The sequence below is a fragment of the Ischnura elegans genome, chromosome 4 (assembly GCF_921293095.1).
Source record: "Ischnura elegans chromosome 4, ioIscEleg1.1, whole genome shotgun sequence".
Classification (NCBI taxonomy): Eukaryota; Metazoa; Arthropoda; class Insecta; order Odonata; family Coenagrionidae; genus Ischnura; species Ischnura elegans.
In genome coordinates, this window is record NC_060249.1 from 4,617,307 (window position 1) to 4,633,057 (window position 15,751).

Below are 15,751 nucleotides of genomic sequence, written 5' to 3' on the forward strand. Positions count from 1 at the left end.
TGTCACTGTGACAAGATGTCCCCCAAAATAGAATGCCGTACTTTATCCTTGAATATATATATGCATTATATACTACTAGTAAAATATTGGGAGATACTGTTTCACATAGATTTTTTAATAAGTAGATGTGTGAATGCAACTGCTTGGATAGGGTTTCAACATGATTTGACCAGTCAAGGATTTCTGTTATGGTTAAACCAAGGAATTTCATCTCTTTGCTGTGTCTGATCTGTGAATTATTTAACTGGATTGATGGATATTCGACCCTTTTTTGTTAAGGATGGAAAATTACGTACGAAGTTTTAGTGAGATTGAGTAGAAGGTTGTTTTGGGATGTCCAGTTGAACATTTCGGTTGTAGCCTGATCAGCTGCAGATTCAATTTGCTTTAGAGAGGGGGCACTGAGTATGTGATTAGTGTCATCTGCATAGGTAACTAACTTGCCTATATTCATCATGATTGGCAAGTCATTGGTGTATAGTAGAAATAACAGAGGGCCAAGAATGGATCCCTGTGGAACACCCTTGCTGATGTTTTGAGGTTGGGACTTGTATATGCTTAGATTACCATCTTTTGAGTGGTATTTTAGTTCTACATATTGCTTCCTGTTGGAAGTAAAAGACATTATCCACTCAGATACAACTCCATTTAGCCAATTTCCATCAGTTTTCTCTGGAGTATCTGATGGTCAACTGAATCAAAATCCTTTGAAAGGTCATAAAAAAGACCAATAACGATTTCCTTATTGTTAATTGAATTATAAATTGATTGGAGTAAATCAAAAAGAGCTGAGGATGTGGATTTACCCTTTTGGAAGCCATGTTGTACTGGGCTCAGAATATTATATTTTATCAAGTACGAAGTTACACGGTTGTAAATTATTTTCTCAAATATTTTTGAGAAGGATGATGTTATTGTGATGGGTCTGTAATTGTTGGGATCCTGAGTGGAGTTTTACTTGTGTATTGGGATCACTTTGGCTATTTTTGGACCTGAGGGGAACACACCTATTTTTAAGGATTCATTTATAATATGGGTAAGAGGTGAAGTTATTACTGAACAACATTTTGCTAATATGTGCCCAGGGATATCATCAGGGCCTATACTATGACTGTTCCTAAGTTCCTGCAGGTATGACATAACTTCTTTTTCATCAGTGGGGGCTAAAAAGAATGAGTTGCTAGGTGAGGGCGCTCTTTGAGGAGTATTTGCATTATGCACAGTGGGTGAATTGTTCGTAATAGAAGTTAGTTCATTAAACTTCTCGTTCAGAATATCAGCTACTTCTTTAGGATCTGAAATCTCCCCGTTATCAATCAATAACTTAATATTTTTAAGAAGTTTAGTTTGATTTTGTTCCTTTTTTATAATATTCCAAGATGTTTTAGAGATACTATGAGAGTTAGATATTAGTTTGTCAATGTAGAGTCTTTTTGCCTCCCTGATTTTTTTCTTGTATTCCCTCAGTTCTGATTTATAATTTTCAAGAGAGGATGTGATGTTATCCGATCTCTTTAAAAGGCTGTAGTCATTTCGCAATTCTGCTTCCTTGTTTACTAGCTCTGGAGTAATCCATTTTGGTTTCCTACCATGATTTATTTTATGCGGGTCTTGATTGGGAAATGGCAGTTAAAGTGATATGAGAAGATGTTGATAAATTCATTAAATTTGTCATCTACATTTGAGGCTTCTAAGATTTCATCCCGTTTAGAATTTTTTAGGCTATTTATGAAATGTACCACGTCTGTTTCATGAAAGGTCCTCTTTATTTCGTAGGATATTTTGGGGGGGATAACTGGAGTACGAAAACTTAAGAACTGGGCATTGTGATCCGATAGTCCCAGCTCTATTGTATTGCAAAGGTTACATAATAATGAAATTGGAATGAAGATGCTATCGATAAGGGATCTGGACTTGGCAGTGATCCTAGTTGGCAACTGGATAGCAGGCTTCATTCCAAAGGATGCTGCAAGGTCCAGAAGCTGCGATTTGTGTCGGTTATTGTTTAGTAGGTTGATGTTAAAATCTCCACTTATTAGGATGTTGTCGGTGTTTGTAGTTGGTCGAAATATTTCATTTTCTAGGTGGTTTAAAAACATACATGCATCACTATCTGGAGATCTATATACAGTTACAATTTTGTGAGATACTTTTCCAATTGTTAATTTCAATGGTTTCACATTCAAAGGTTTTTTCAATGGATAAAATGTTCAATGGACTTGCTTCCAAAATTGGTTTCACAAAGATTGCAACACCACCATTTTTATAAGTTTTTCTACAGAAATAAGAAATTAACTTGTATCCAGGTAAATGGGTATTCAATAGTTCAGATTTGGAGAGCCAATGCTCTGTTATGCAGAGAATATCAGGGGAAATATCTAAGATTGCAATTATTAAATCATTCACTTTGTTTCTCAAACACTGTATATTCACATGCATTAATTTTAGTTCACCCATATGTTGCCCTCTGGGCTTATTTAAATTCAAAACTCTTTAGGCTTTAGGGAACAGTTTGATGGAGTTGATATATTGACATTAATTACCTTTACGTTGTAATCATCCAACAAACCAATACTCAAACATGTGAGATACTGCAATCACATATTAACAATTGTTTACATAAGTACCTACATACTGCTTACAAAAAGTAACTTTCAATGCAGTCGTGGACATGGGTTACAAGTTATTGACATAATTGGGTGAAATTTGCCATGGAAAAATCATTTGGCAAAGCGGAGATGGTGCAACTGTAGGTATTGATCAATGCTGGAGAGATACGGGATAAAAGTCTGGCTATAAAGCTGAATTATTTTTTAAAGGAAAATATCGCTCATTGGGTAAGTAACCACTTTCATATTCAATCCGATAAGTAATATTTTTTTAAGAGAAATTTTTATCATCATTCACCATTATCAAAGCAATTTTTAAAAGATAACAGCAGCAATAACACTTATAAAAGTTTGTAGGTTATTGTATGATTAAAAATGTTTCTTTTTCTAAAATAAGACCTACTTTGAGAAAATACTAAATACATATGTACTTATATGCCTAACAATATGGCAACCGATGTTGCAAGAAATATGACTACAATAAAACTTTATAATAAAACAGAGGGCTGAGAAACATATTGGTGTAAGTTAATTTCAATTGATTTTAGGATATTCATGGAAACAACTCCATAGAATAGAAAGGTACCTAGAAATACAATGGGCAATTGTTGAGCGTTTGCACAGTGGAGGTATTGACAAGTTTCTCATTCTTTTTTCTTCATTTCAATTGGTCACTCTTTTTGAACAATAGAGCGCCTAATGCTCAGGTGTATTGATTTTCTTTACAGGCAGAAGAAGTTTAAGTATGTACATATCTCCTAAAGCCAATTGAAATAGAAATGAATATCTCTGAAACAGGTTTTTGGTTGGCTATGCAACCATCATTGGGGCGGAGAATGTGTCCTAACTTGTCCAAGGATTCAGTAATAGTTGTCAGCTGCCTTGCTGACCAAAGAACTGATTTAGGAGATACATACGTACACATTAATATCAACTGTAATTGGCTTTGGGAGATACATTCTAAATTTCATCTTAGTCAATTAGCAGCTCCACTCAATTTATTTTAGAAGAGCATAACATCAGCATGGGAATCATGAAGCAAAATGGCATTTGCTGGCATTATGCCACAGAGACAGGAGTGAAAAGAATGCTTACTGCATAGTAAATAAAGTACATATGTGATACGCAATGGATCTACGTAGTTTACTGAAATGCAGGCGGCCTACTGGTGAGACTATTGCCTACAGAGGCTTGGAAGTTTATAATAATTATAATAATAACGATGAGAATAATAAGCCTGTAAGGGGCATTCAATCCCCCATTGGATGCATCTCCAGGTGGCACAATGGGAAATACTAGGCAGATAAGCTGGGTAGATGGGAAATAAAATACCACCCATGGCTGAAATCCACCATTGGGTGGCAACTTAGTCAGCATCAGTCTACAAGTTAGCGATGGCTGCTCTAAAGACCTGACTGTACAACATAATAAATCCCACCAATACTACCACCATGGCAGCAGTCCAACACCAGCCTGAGACCATTGAGTCTGGCTGACGCCATGAAATGTACCCAACACAGTAAGTGCTCCGTCATGTGCATATGCCACCAAATCACAAATATGGAATCTGACATGACAGCATATTGTAAAAAACATGCAAGAATGTCAGTTTATTTGTTAAACCACCGTAGTAGCAACATTGAATGTGACTAAGAGATGATGAGAGTGATGTATTAGAAGTGGATTAACTCCCCTGCCTTTAATCATCAAATAGAGGCTGCAGGTTACAAGGAGCATGGGGCAAAGTAGGTTGATGTTGCCACTCTACTCTGTTTTGATGCCGATGTGGCAAGCCACTGTGACAAGCTATCCACGTTTCAGCGGCAGAACTAGCTCCATTACCTGTTATGATTTTCACCATGCAGTACGCCCCTTGGTTATTTCTTTCTTTGTGACTGTACATGACAACATACACCAACTTAAATAAAACTACCACAAATCAAGACTCCCAACACTGGAAGCAGATACACTATCACATACCAATATTTTTTAGCAAAAAATGAGTGAAGGTAGCAGCTATCACATTCCTATCCTTGGTAACTAACTCCACCTTGGGTTGACATCCGTCGTCCACAGTGAATGACGGCTGATTGTATTGGTTATTATTGCTTGAGAAGAGGAACTGCAAGTCAAAAGAATTTGAAAGAATAGCAGTATGAACAAAATAAATGAGTCAACATACCTAGTTTCAACGCATTTCCATTTTTGGTCATTACCTTGGTGGAGGGACATAGTCTAAATGTTACTAATCTCTTAGGAATGAATTTCAGTAAAAACTCTTTAATGGTCAACTGCTTTGGCGACACATAACAGAACACTTTCTTTGGTTTTGGTAACTTCTCTCCATGGATGCTGATGAGTCTTGCTTCGTACCAAATATTGTGATTTTTAGTGGCAACATTTTTATTGACGAGAGAAGCATCACTATCTGTAATGAAAAGAAAAACATTTTTAGCCACTATACATGACGACTTAAGGATGATTGACATAATATTTTCCCATAAAATCAGCAGCTGTCTTTCATTTTCACAATGCAATGGTAGAATGAGTTTTTTTTGGTGCTGAGTAAAGATGAATCAATATCACTAAACTCAAAACAATGGAAAGCTGAAACAGAAAAGTAGTCTCCAACAACCTATTATGTTTGGGACTACCTCACAAGTATGAAACAAATTCCTACGCAACAGATTGTGGAAGGTGGTGGGGGGAGTGGAAAATTAGGCACTTGTGACAGTTGGCACACAAAAGGTTTTCAAATGAAATACAGATAATTAGGAATAAGATGGAAAAAAAGTTGACGGAATAAAAGTTGTGGACAGCACAATGGATTTGAAATAGGGGGAAATGAGGAGTGACTGAGCATGCCTTAATCCTGAATTAAAACTTTTGGGCTATGTCGCCGCGTCAGATTTTGGGTGGCCCCAACGTTTCCCGACCGATGCTGGTCGCTTTCTCAAGGGAATCTGAAGAGGTGGGATTTAAAATTGGTATATATAGGTATACGTGTCAGGTGGTGGGGGGAGGGGAGTGAGAGGTTGGAGGAGTAGGTTGTCGATTATTTTTGCCGATTACGGGTTGCCAAGTACGGCTGATTTTAAGGCCAGTGTCTCTGTTAAAGTTGTTTTTCTCCTCTTTAGATATTTCTATTGCTTCTCTTACGAGTCTCTGTTTAAAGCCTTTCACTCTCGCAACAATTTTTGCTTCCTTAAGGTCGATTGTGTGGCCCAGCGCTGCGTGTTCGGCTACTGCGGACTTCGTTGACTGCCCCAGTCGAATTGCTCTCTCGTGCTCCTCTAGACGTGTTAATATGACGTAACGTAAATAATGACGTAATCGGCAAAAATAATCGACAACCTACTCCTCCAACCTCTCACTCCCCTCCCCCCACCACCTGACACGTATACCTATATATACCAATTTTAAATCCCACCTCTTCAGATTCCCTTGAGAAAGCGACCAGCATCGGTCGGGAAACGTTGGGGCCACCCAAAATCTGACGCGGCGACATAGCCCAAAAGTTTTAATTCAACATGACGAGCACCCGCGAAAGTTTTAACGAAGAATTATGCCTTCATCCATCAATCTCATCTCTCTCAACTCGGCATTCATTTTCCAGGGTAGATTGTGCCACTTCTTTTGTTAGATAGTTCAATTCTTTTGTTTTTTGTATCCCTCCCAATATTCCTCACTCATCTCATTCCTAAGCACTGAACAACTTTCAAACTGTTGAATCACATGTAGACTTATTAGGTAGACTGGTGTCACAAGAGCAAATCCCTTTCTTTCCCCACCTCTGAATTTATACATATATATTGTCAATTGGTGAGTTTAACGTCAGCCAGATTCGAGAGGAATTTGCAAGATTGACTTTTTGCAGTACTGCAGCCAGTGCATGTGATGCTTGTGTGCCAGGATGGAGAAAAGAGGAAGCGACCTAAAATCATGCAATTGGAGGGTACGGGGATATTAATTGACATCAGCAACTGCGATGTTATTCGAGACAATTTCAAGCAAATGTTTCTCCGAGGAGCCCACCATCCACTATGAGGTCTTTCACTCTGAAATTTTAAAGATTGTAGCTCACATTTTAAAGTAGCTGTATATGGCCTAATAAGACAAAAATGACCAGTTGAAAAGGAGGGGTATGCCATCTTAACAATGTTAGAGAAATTATTCTTCAAAATGATCAGTAACTATCAATCAATTTCACAATGCAATTGATGAGGAGTTTATTGTGATGAGTGCAAAGATTAACTAATTAATTATAATGATATGGAATGAATATTAAATGAAATATCTTTCAATAAAAACTTTCAATGACAAATATACTATTCACAATGGAAATACATTAGTACGAGTAAAGGATATTGAGAGACCCCTCCAAAACAGGAGATTACTTGGCCACCATCAATTATCCGATGATTAGCAAGAAAAAAAATATTGTTGTTACAAGGCATTTTTGGTGTACACATCCATAATTGAGAGATATTCAATCTTCAGAAAATATTCACCTCTAGTGCTCATCCCTGTACCTAGATGGAAGCACTTGCACCACCAAACAAACCTGGCTCCTAAAAAGGTGTTAATGCAATGTTTTATGGGCATTATTTGCTCCAATCCCAGTCATACGGTAATTCACCATTAAAAGGGTTCATTTGGGCACTATGGGTTTATTACTGGAATAGATTTTTCACTAATAAAAAAGGGGACGAAAACTGGAAGTAAATCACATATGTATTGTTAGGACTTCCCATACAGTCACTCGTCTTCATGTATTTACAGTTAAATGATAGGAGAAAGTAAGAGAATAAAAATGGTGCAATTAAAATGTTCACACGATTGCAATGCAAACACACAGCGCTATGTAGATCCAGGATAGGGACAAGATGTGTGGGTGGTTGGGGGGTAAGTCGTAGTGGGGATCCAAACAAAATTACAACATAGTTCATCTAGAGTAAATTGGATAGCCAAGGGGAGGGTCAGAACCCCCCCACTGCATCCGCATACACGCAAAAGAAATCACATTTCAAAAAGAGATTTAATAGCAGTAAGAGCATGAATTACTGCTATTAATTCTAACTTCTCAAGCAGATTTTTCTTATCTACGATCTCACTTAAATACGTACATATCTAGGAAGACAGGAAATCCAAATGCCAATCAATGTCAAAAGAAAAATATCTCCATCGCCATATTTTTATTGGCAATGGGGAGCAAAACAATTGCTAACCTGTTAAGGGCTAGGCTTGGCCTTAGTCTACCCAAACTTAGGCATGACACCACTAGGACCAACCAGCACGGCATGTGCTGGTTGTTCCTAATGTTCATTGCGGCATGGTTCAGTTAGTTTCATTGTTGTGGGAGGCAATGGCAGTAACCCATTATAAACAGCCAACACCCATGGCATGACTCGACTCGACAAAGGAATGTTCTCCAGACAATGAAATCTGTTCACCCTGAATGGCATTTTGGTACTTGCTGCATGACTTTCAAGTTTCATCACTCATCTTTGCAATGAAAATTGGGACAATTGGGGAGAAGTTCTTTCCAAGACCAATGATATATTATCCTTTGCTCCATGGCATTTCTGATCAAAGATCAACTGGCAGCAGATCTGGAAAGAGGCATTTCCTTCACATTGTCCCACTAATCTAGGATTCTCTTGGCAGTGCATCTCAGTAGACGTCATTGTTTCATGCATCCTGTTAGCACAACTGACAGCTGAAGAGTACTGTTCTGACCATAGGTCGTAGGGCTCTATGGGTAACCAATAAAGGGTGGGTAGAAAAAAGAGAATTTATAGCAGTAAGAATAAAAATTACAGCTCTTACTCCTAAACCGATGCAGGTTTTTCTTAACTATAAGAATACAATTATGTATTCCCAAAGACAGAAAATTCAAATGCCAATTCAATGGACCTTTTAGGTCTAGGTGCCCAGGTGACACTTGATGTCACCACACCATCAAGGTTATCTACTGTTAAGGCTCTTAGCAATGGGTTTAATGGAGTCATTCCATTCCGTTGCCTGTTCGTAATTGGCTTGTTATTTAGCCTAACCTTCTGTGGGTTAACAGCTGTTCTCCTCCCAGTTAATGCTTACCAAAGGCAATTGGAAAACCATTTTTGGAGACATTTTATTTCCAACTTTAATTGCCATTAGGACTCCGTGTGTTAGAATGTACTCATTTTAGACAATTAGCAGCTCCACTTTTATACTCTACGAGTATACTGCATAAGAAAAGAAATGGTTGTAACAGGTATTTTATACAAATGTAACTCACTGCTAAGAACGATAATATCAAAATCTCCATTGTTGAGTATTAGGCCATGGTACGAGACGGTGGCATGGTAACAGCCCTCTGTAGGGAGTTGGACTTGAAGGCTGATCCTATGAGTCATTTCATCGTACTCTAAGTTCACTTTCGACGGGACTGTTTTTGTCGACCCTATCTGAAATGGAAGCAGGAGTAGACTGCAAATCAATCACCAACAAAATGAATGACGGATGAATATTTGTTCACCTGTTTTTATCAATGCATGCCTCAATGCTATAGGAGTAGCGTCAATTTAAATATGAAAAGTTGTTTGGTTGCCATGATGAATCACCAGATATTTATTATTACAAGTTAAAGTTTATAGAATAGCTAGAAAATTTGCAGCACTGCAGCCATTTAAAAAAATTCTCAAGGCAATTGTTTGTATGTTTTATTGATTTTTTTCATTATGCTCCACTAAATTTTTCTCTAGTTATGATGCCCTTTAATACTTGCAAACAGCCCTATTGTTACAAAAATGAACTTTTCTGAACATTGGCAAGATGACTGGTTGTTTTAAAAATACTGACATGTATTGACTTTTCTCCAATAACATAAAGACATATGACAAAAGAAGTACATATTTATTGGCAAAAAAGTAAGAAGAGTGTAACTAAATCAAACATTTGACTCATCAAACTTCCAAATTTACAAGGGGGGACCCAAAAATAAACCAGAAAAATTTTTTAATTTACCAAAGTTAAAAAAAAACAAAACTTCAACACTGCATGCTGTTCTCAAATATCAATCATTTGCAAAACTGATGAGGTTGAAAAACTCTTCGAAGGAAAACTATCACAGGGTCTTGCTATATCCATCTAAAGCTGCGCTGTTTCACATGCTTACTCAGAAAGGGGAAATTAACACCAATCTAGCAGGAGATTCCCAAACTATATATGCTATGTGCACAGCAATTTCCATCCGGTTATGTTTGGGTCCCCCCTAGTAAAATCAATCAAAGATTCATACATTAAAACTAATCTTATGGGCCAGCACTACTTACATGACAGCCAACATTCCTTGGAGAGCCTCATTATATATCACGCAATGCTTTTGTGCACAGAACATTCGAGTTACAATATTTTCAACCAATTTATCCTCAATGGGAAAAAAATTTACATGCATACACAAGCCTAATTTTTTGCACACACAAATGATGCTCTGACATTGATCATTTTGTAAGCAAGCACCACCACAGGCCCCAAACGAGTGGAAAGAAACTGACAAAATATAATACTTACTTACATTACAAATGATACTCTATACATAAAAGTAACAACTAAATTAAAAACATGTAAATGCCTTCAGTAAATGATATCATATTGGCTAAAGTAAAGGATGAAGTGAAACTCAAAAATAAATTTCACACGAGAAATCGGACAGACACTGGAATGTAAAATTTTCTACAGATGGAGTCAGTGCATATCACGAATGCCGGTAGAAGCCTGTTCCCAGTGAGAAATGGGTGGTGGAATCCACGTGGAACCCACGTGGAGATGTAACGTGGATACCACGTGTTTTTGGTCGTGGAATCAACGTGGAACCCACGTGGAAATTTGGTGCAAAAATTAAAACAGCAGTAGGTGCTGTCCTAAAACCATTAAAACCTCAACCACTCTATATCTAAACCTTCTATATATGTGTCTACGATTTTTCATGTGCTCTCATGGCTGCCTTTCCACGAATTATATAAAAATAGAATGTGCGATACATTTTCACATAACTAGCGTGGTTTCAGGATGATAAATGACGCAATGTCACCAGAGAGTTAAGTTCCACAAATTCGAAATTCTGTTTAACATTTTATGCTAATCACCACAAATCTACTTGAAATCAACGTGGATTCCACGTGGGTCCAACCACTCAATATCCACCACCACCAAATATCCACGAGTCAACGTGGGTTCCATGTGGATTCCACCACCCATTTCTCACTGGGTTCACTGATGTGGCTCCCATAATGATCTACCAAGTTCATTGAGTTTCCCATAAATATGCATATCACATAAATCATCAATTTAACTGCTTTTATCAATGCTGCTGGGGAATTGGGAAAGTACGTCGTAATTACACATTTCATCATTTCAGATTTAGGAGATCAGCGTTTGAGTCCCTTTCAAGGCATATGATTTTTTCTTTGTGGGATACTTTTGCACTCTTTGTGCAGCTTCGGGTGACCTCCGTTAATGCTTTGAATTTTCACAAAAGGGGCGCTGACTGTCTGATGGATGAGTGCTAGGAGGCCTGCATCCATTTGTTAACCATTGCGCTTGCCAGAAAACTTAGAGAAACTCAGCCATGATTCTACTGGGTTGAAAATTTGATTTTTTCAAGACCTGTTAAGGTTCATTAAATTTTTAAATTAAATTAAATTGTTTATTCTTACCAATAGATCATAGTATCAGTATGTGATATCAGAATTTCATCCACAGCATAAAGACCTATCACTTTCTCTTTTGAAAATCAATGGTGTATTAATCATTAAACAATATCTATGAAGATCTAAGAATATGAATATCTATGAAGATTAGAACAGTACTAAGATCTTGCACATATGTATGTACTTGACACAGTGAAAAAAATATGCAAGAAAGTTTAAAAGTTATTCAAGCTTCCAACTAAATGTGATGTGCCACAGGTGATACAAATATTTTTAAGCATCCAGATGAATTATTGTTTAAATATACTTGATAAAAAATAAGACAAGCATTACAGTAAATGAACTAATAATAACTGTGACAAAAGCATGCTCAACTTAAACTTACCAACACATGTACTTTGAAAGCCACCATCAATCACTCTGTGAAGTCCCAGAACATGGCTCTAACTCCCAAAGTCATAACACAAACTGACTAAATCACTCCCGTCTGAATTAATAATTTTCATTAACCGAATAAACAATCAACAGCACAATTGAATTGAAAACACAATCCCGAGGCAACTGCAGGTTAAGTAACTATGATTCAACGGGTATTTTACTTGGTAGGTAAACTGATATGACTTTGACCCATTGATTTTTTTATTACAGCTCACTTCTTAAAACAACAATAAAGAAACATGTGTACGTATGCACATAATTACTATCACCGTCAAATGATGTATGTACTTAGAACAATCATGCCTTGGTCTCCTCAGCACAATTCCATAACAAGGACAGTGGTGATGTGAGACATTCAGGACTAGTATTTGTGTGCATGGCACGAGGCTTGCTTAAAGGGCCCCCAACAGATTTGTACCATTCTCGCTGATGCAAAATAAAGACACTTATCTTAAATACTGGCATACAAGTTTTTAAGTCAATTAATATCCTCTCTTGGGAAAGGAATTCTAAACCCAAGTCAAGGAAGATATGGTCAACTAATCAGAAAGAAGTAGTCAAGTGATCAGAAAGGCAAGACTTTTAATTAACAAAATGATAATGTAAGTATTATTAGACAGGGTATAGGTGAAAGCTGCCATTCTTGCTACCACACTAACCGCTACAATGTATAAATTCTGTACGTATCCCCTCAGGAAAGAACAAGTATTTTGGTTCAAGAGTCTATCTGTTGGTAAATCCCCTTGACTCCATCCAAAGTGCTTTCTCTGCCTCCCCTCACTTGCATTACAAGCATCTGGGCAGTCATACTTTTCTCTCCTATCCTAACGGGAGCAGCCGCGTGTGACCTAGAGGAGCTAGGACTCGCTGCCCACAGTGATGAGTAGCCTATCTGAATATGCCATTGTCGTCTTCAGCCGAGGGGAGAGTTGGAGGGAGGACAAGAGAAGCCAAATTTCCACCATTCCCCTCAGATTATCCAAAATGAGCAAACACACAGCTTGTTCCTCACCTTTTTACATCATTTCTTTGGTAACAAACGGAAAAACTGCTGATGTAGGTACCCTAACTTTACAGGGTTTTCTGACCTTTTTATCTATCTTCTTAATATTTTTCATTTTAGTTTAATCATTGGCAAATATAGAGATGACCGGAGTCTTTACCACTCATTAAGGATTGACAAAGGATTTTAAGATCAGAGGTTAATTGCAAATTAACCCTCACATGGATTTACAAATTTAGTTACATCGTTGGATTTACAGTGCCGCAGCGGCTACTAGGTCGCTGTTATTATCATTCAAAGTTAGCCTTAATTTACAAGTTTTCTGATTGATAATGGTAAATACATCTATTATCTTTATTTCCCACCGTGCTTTGTTAGATTCAACCCATTATTGTGGAGGTTATAACAAAAAATCTTGAACGCTGCATTCTTTTCCATTTGTTGCCATAATGCTCTCAATTTCTGTTCCCTTTGTCTGTTATTTTCGAATGAAAGTTTTAATTTCGTGTGTCATGGTTGTTTGAAATATTTTTTCTAATATGCAGTGCTGGACAAACTCCGCTTTTTAATGTTTATATTGTTTATATTTTTATGCATCTAAATACTAAAAATGAGAACCGAATAAAATTCGTTTACCCCCATATGACATAATTTTGCTTCACTGCGTCCACCCATATGTTGTATCTTTGCAGTGTAGGTATATAGAAGGATAAGTTATTAAACGTTAATAATGAAACAGCTGTAGGTGAAGTGAGAAGAGACAATTGTTACTTTCGTGATTTTTACAGGATTCCGGGGATCAAGGCAAATCTTACGAATATTCTGGGAGCTTATATCCTGCAATTAAAAAAATAAAGTCCTATGGGTTTTGAAATATAACGAATATGGGACAATTAGCGATGTGTCCATCAACCCAACGCCGTTTCGGAGGTGGAGCTAGAAGAGCCGGTGTTTTTTTCCGACCGCGGACCCCCATTCCCTCACTGAGTGCATTTTTCTTGGAGATGGGCGAGTAAATGTGATGCGTGGGAGTGAACCAGACGAGGTTTACTCCTGGATTGGTGGGAAATCCAAAAAAATAACTTATTAGAAGTATGGGTTATAGGTGGTAGGGAAGAAGGAACAGGTGCCTAAATTTCTTTCGTCCAGCTCTGCGTGAGGGACAGATGGAAGAATGTTCTGGGGTGACAAAAATACCCTCAAGCTGGGAGAACTTCCCTCACCTTTTCTTTCCGTAGTGTTTCACTGACCCAAACATTGAGACTGTCCACCCCTTCCCACTAAGCTTCCTTATTCGTCATTCACCGTCTTCTTCCCCCCTCCCACTTAGCTTGATTGAACTTCTCTCCACCCTAATGACCCACCCGAGCTGGACCTTCAAGGAATGAAGGGAGGGCCACTGCGAGGCGTTTTGACAAGGCTTTTGTTCCTTGTCCCTCATGCAGCGATGGAAGGATAAAGAAAAAGCAGGCTTTTGAATCTAATTGTCTCCTTGCACTCCCAACCTTTTTTTGCGATAAGGGATTTCTACTCTTACCTGGCCTATCGATCTGGGTATTCCCTGATCCTTGGCAGTCCACACACTACCACCCCTTCACCTCAAAACAACCTACCTGGCATTCCTTCTCCTTTCTCCTCCTCACTCACCCCTTCACTTCAGTAAAACCGCCAATGAATAAAATATCTGTGCATTTGAGTACACAAAGAAACTAGAAATATATTCCAAAATTTTCACTTCATGGTAAATGGTCTATTCTCCTATTCATCATGAAACGATTTTTACCATGTAAATACTGAACTAATTGTCAGGAAAAATAAATTATTTTCTATCACACAATTAATTGGGTAGTTATCTTCATTTCACCCCAATGGTAAACTGTCACGTCATCGGTAATTATATCAATGCCAGCAATTTTGTGTAGACTATTGTAGCCGCAAAGGAATATTTTCGAATGAGAGGTACAAGACATATAACAATAACTGTGCGATGTGTCCTTCACGGTAGTCGGTGAAACTTCTGAATCTCCTGGCAAGTTACAGTTGCTCATTCAACGAGAAATATTCACACGACGGTGAGGAAGCATTATTCTACGAATTCGGATAATAGATTGTGTTAAAATTTTCTTAGAATTGCTACTTGGTCTAATTTTAAACAGAGTAACCCTGGGATTTACACAAAGGTGACTAACACCACGGCAGGTACGTGGACGTGGAGTGGAGAAGGAGCCCAAGCAAAACTAAGACGGAAGCCATGGAAAAAACAACCTTGTCTAGCCATGAGTTTCTATGAATAATTCTTACAAAAAGATGAAGTTTTGTCAATGAACATTATAACGAGGGAAACATAATGATTCTTAGCTAAAAGAGAAAGCACAAATGGTATTATAATATTTTCCTTTTGTTAAACAATTTCACTTGGTTTATAAGTTTAAAAAAATTAAATAATAGGATTATAAATAGATTATAGCATTTCATACGAAACATAATTGCTTTGACATTAGCGTTCAGAGTGCAGTCCCTGATGTAGCGACGAGGAAATTCTCAGCCCAAGCAAAACGAAGTCGTAGGTCCAGGAAAAAACAACTTTGGCTAGCCATGAGTTTCTATGAATAATTCTTGTAAAAAGATGAAGTTTTGTCAATGAACATTATATCGAGGCAAACATTATGATTATTAGCAAAAATAGAAAGCAAAATTGGTATAGTAATATTATCCTTTTGTTTAACAATTTCATTTTGTTTATAAAGTTTAGAAAATGAAATAATGTGATTATAAATAGATTATAGCATTCCATACGAAACATAATTGCTTTGACATTAACATCGAGTGTGCAGTCCCCGACGTAGCAACGAGGAAATACTGAGCGCCGCAGCGGCGCCGTAAATCCAACGACGTAACTTTTTTCATTAGAGGCCAATAAAATGTAAACTATCGACACTATTCAAACAAAATTTTACATGTAGATGAAGAAAGCAGAAAAAATAGACTACTGAAAATTTCAAAATGAT

At 37.5% G+C, this 15,751-nt stretch overlaps 1 protein-coding gene across 4 annotated transcripts in view; it reads right to left on the reverse strand.

Annotated features, from left to right (window-relative positions):
* The window catches only part of LOC124157007 (apoptosis-resistant E3 ubiquitin protein ligase 1), a 347,050-nt gene that overhangs the window by 41,743 nt on the left and 289,556 nt on the right, over positions 1–15,751 (reverse strand). For all 4 annotated transcript variants that reach the window (XM_046531468.1, XM_046531466.1, XM_046531467.1 and 1 more), the window contains 3 exons: positions 8,890–9,058; positions 4,826–5,037; positions 4,590–4,731 (listed from right to left, as the gene is read on the reverse strand). In XM_046531468.1, the coding sequence (XP_046387424.1) occupies positions 4,590–4,731; positions 4,826–5,037; positions 8,890–9,058 (523 nt within the window). The remainder of the gene's footprint in view (positions 1–4,589; positions 4,732–4,825; positions 5,038–8,889; positions 9,059–15,751) is intronic.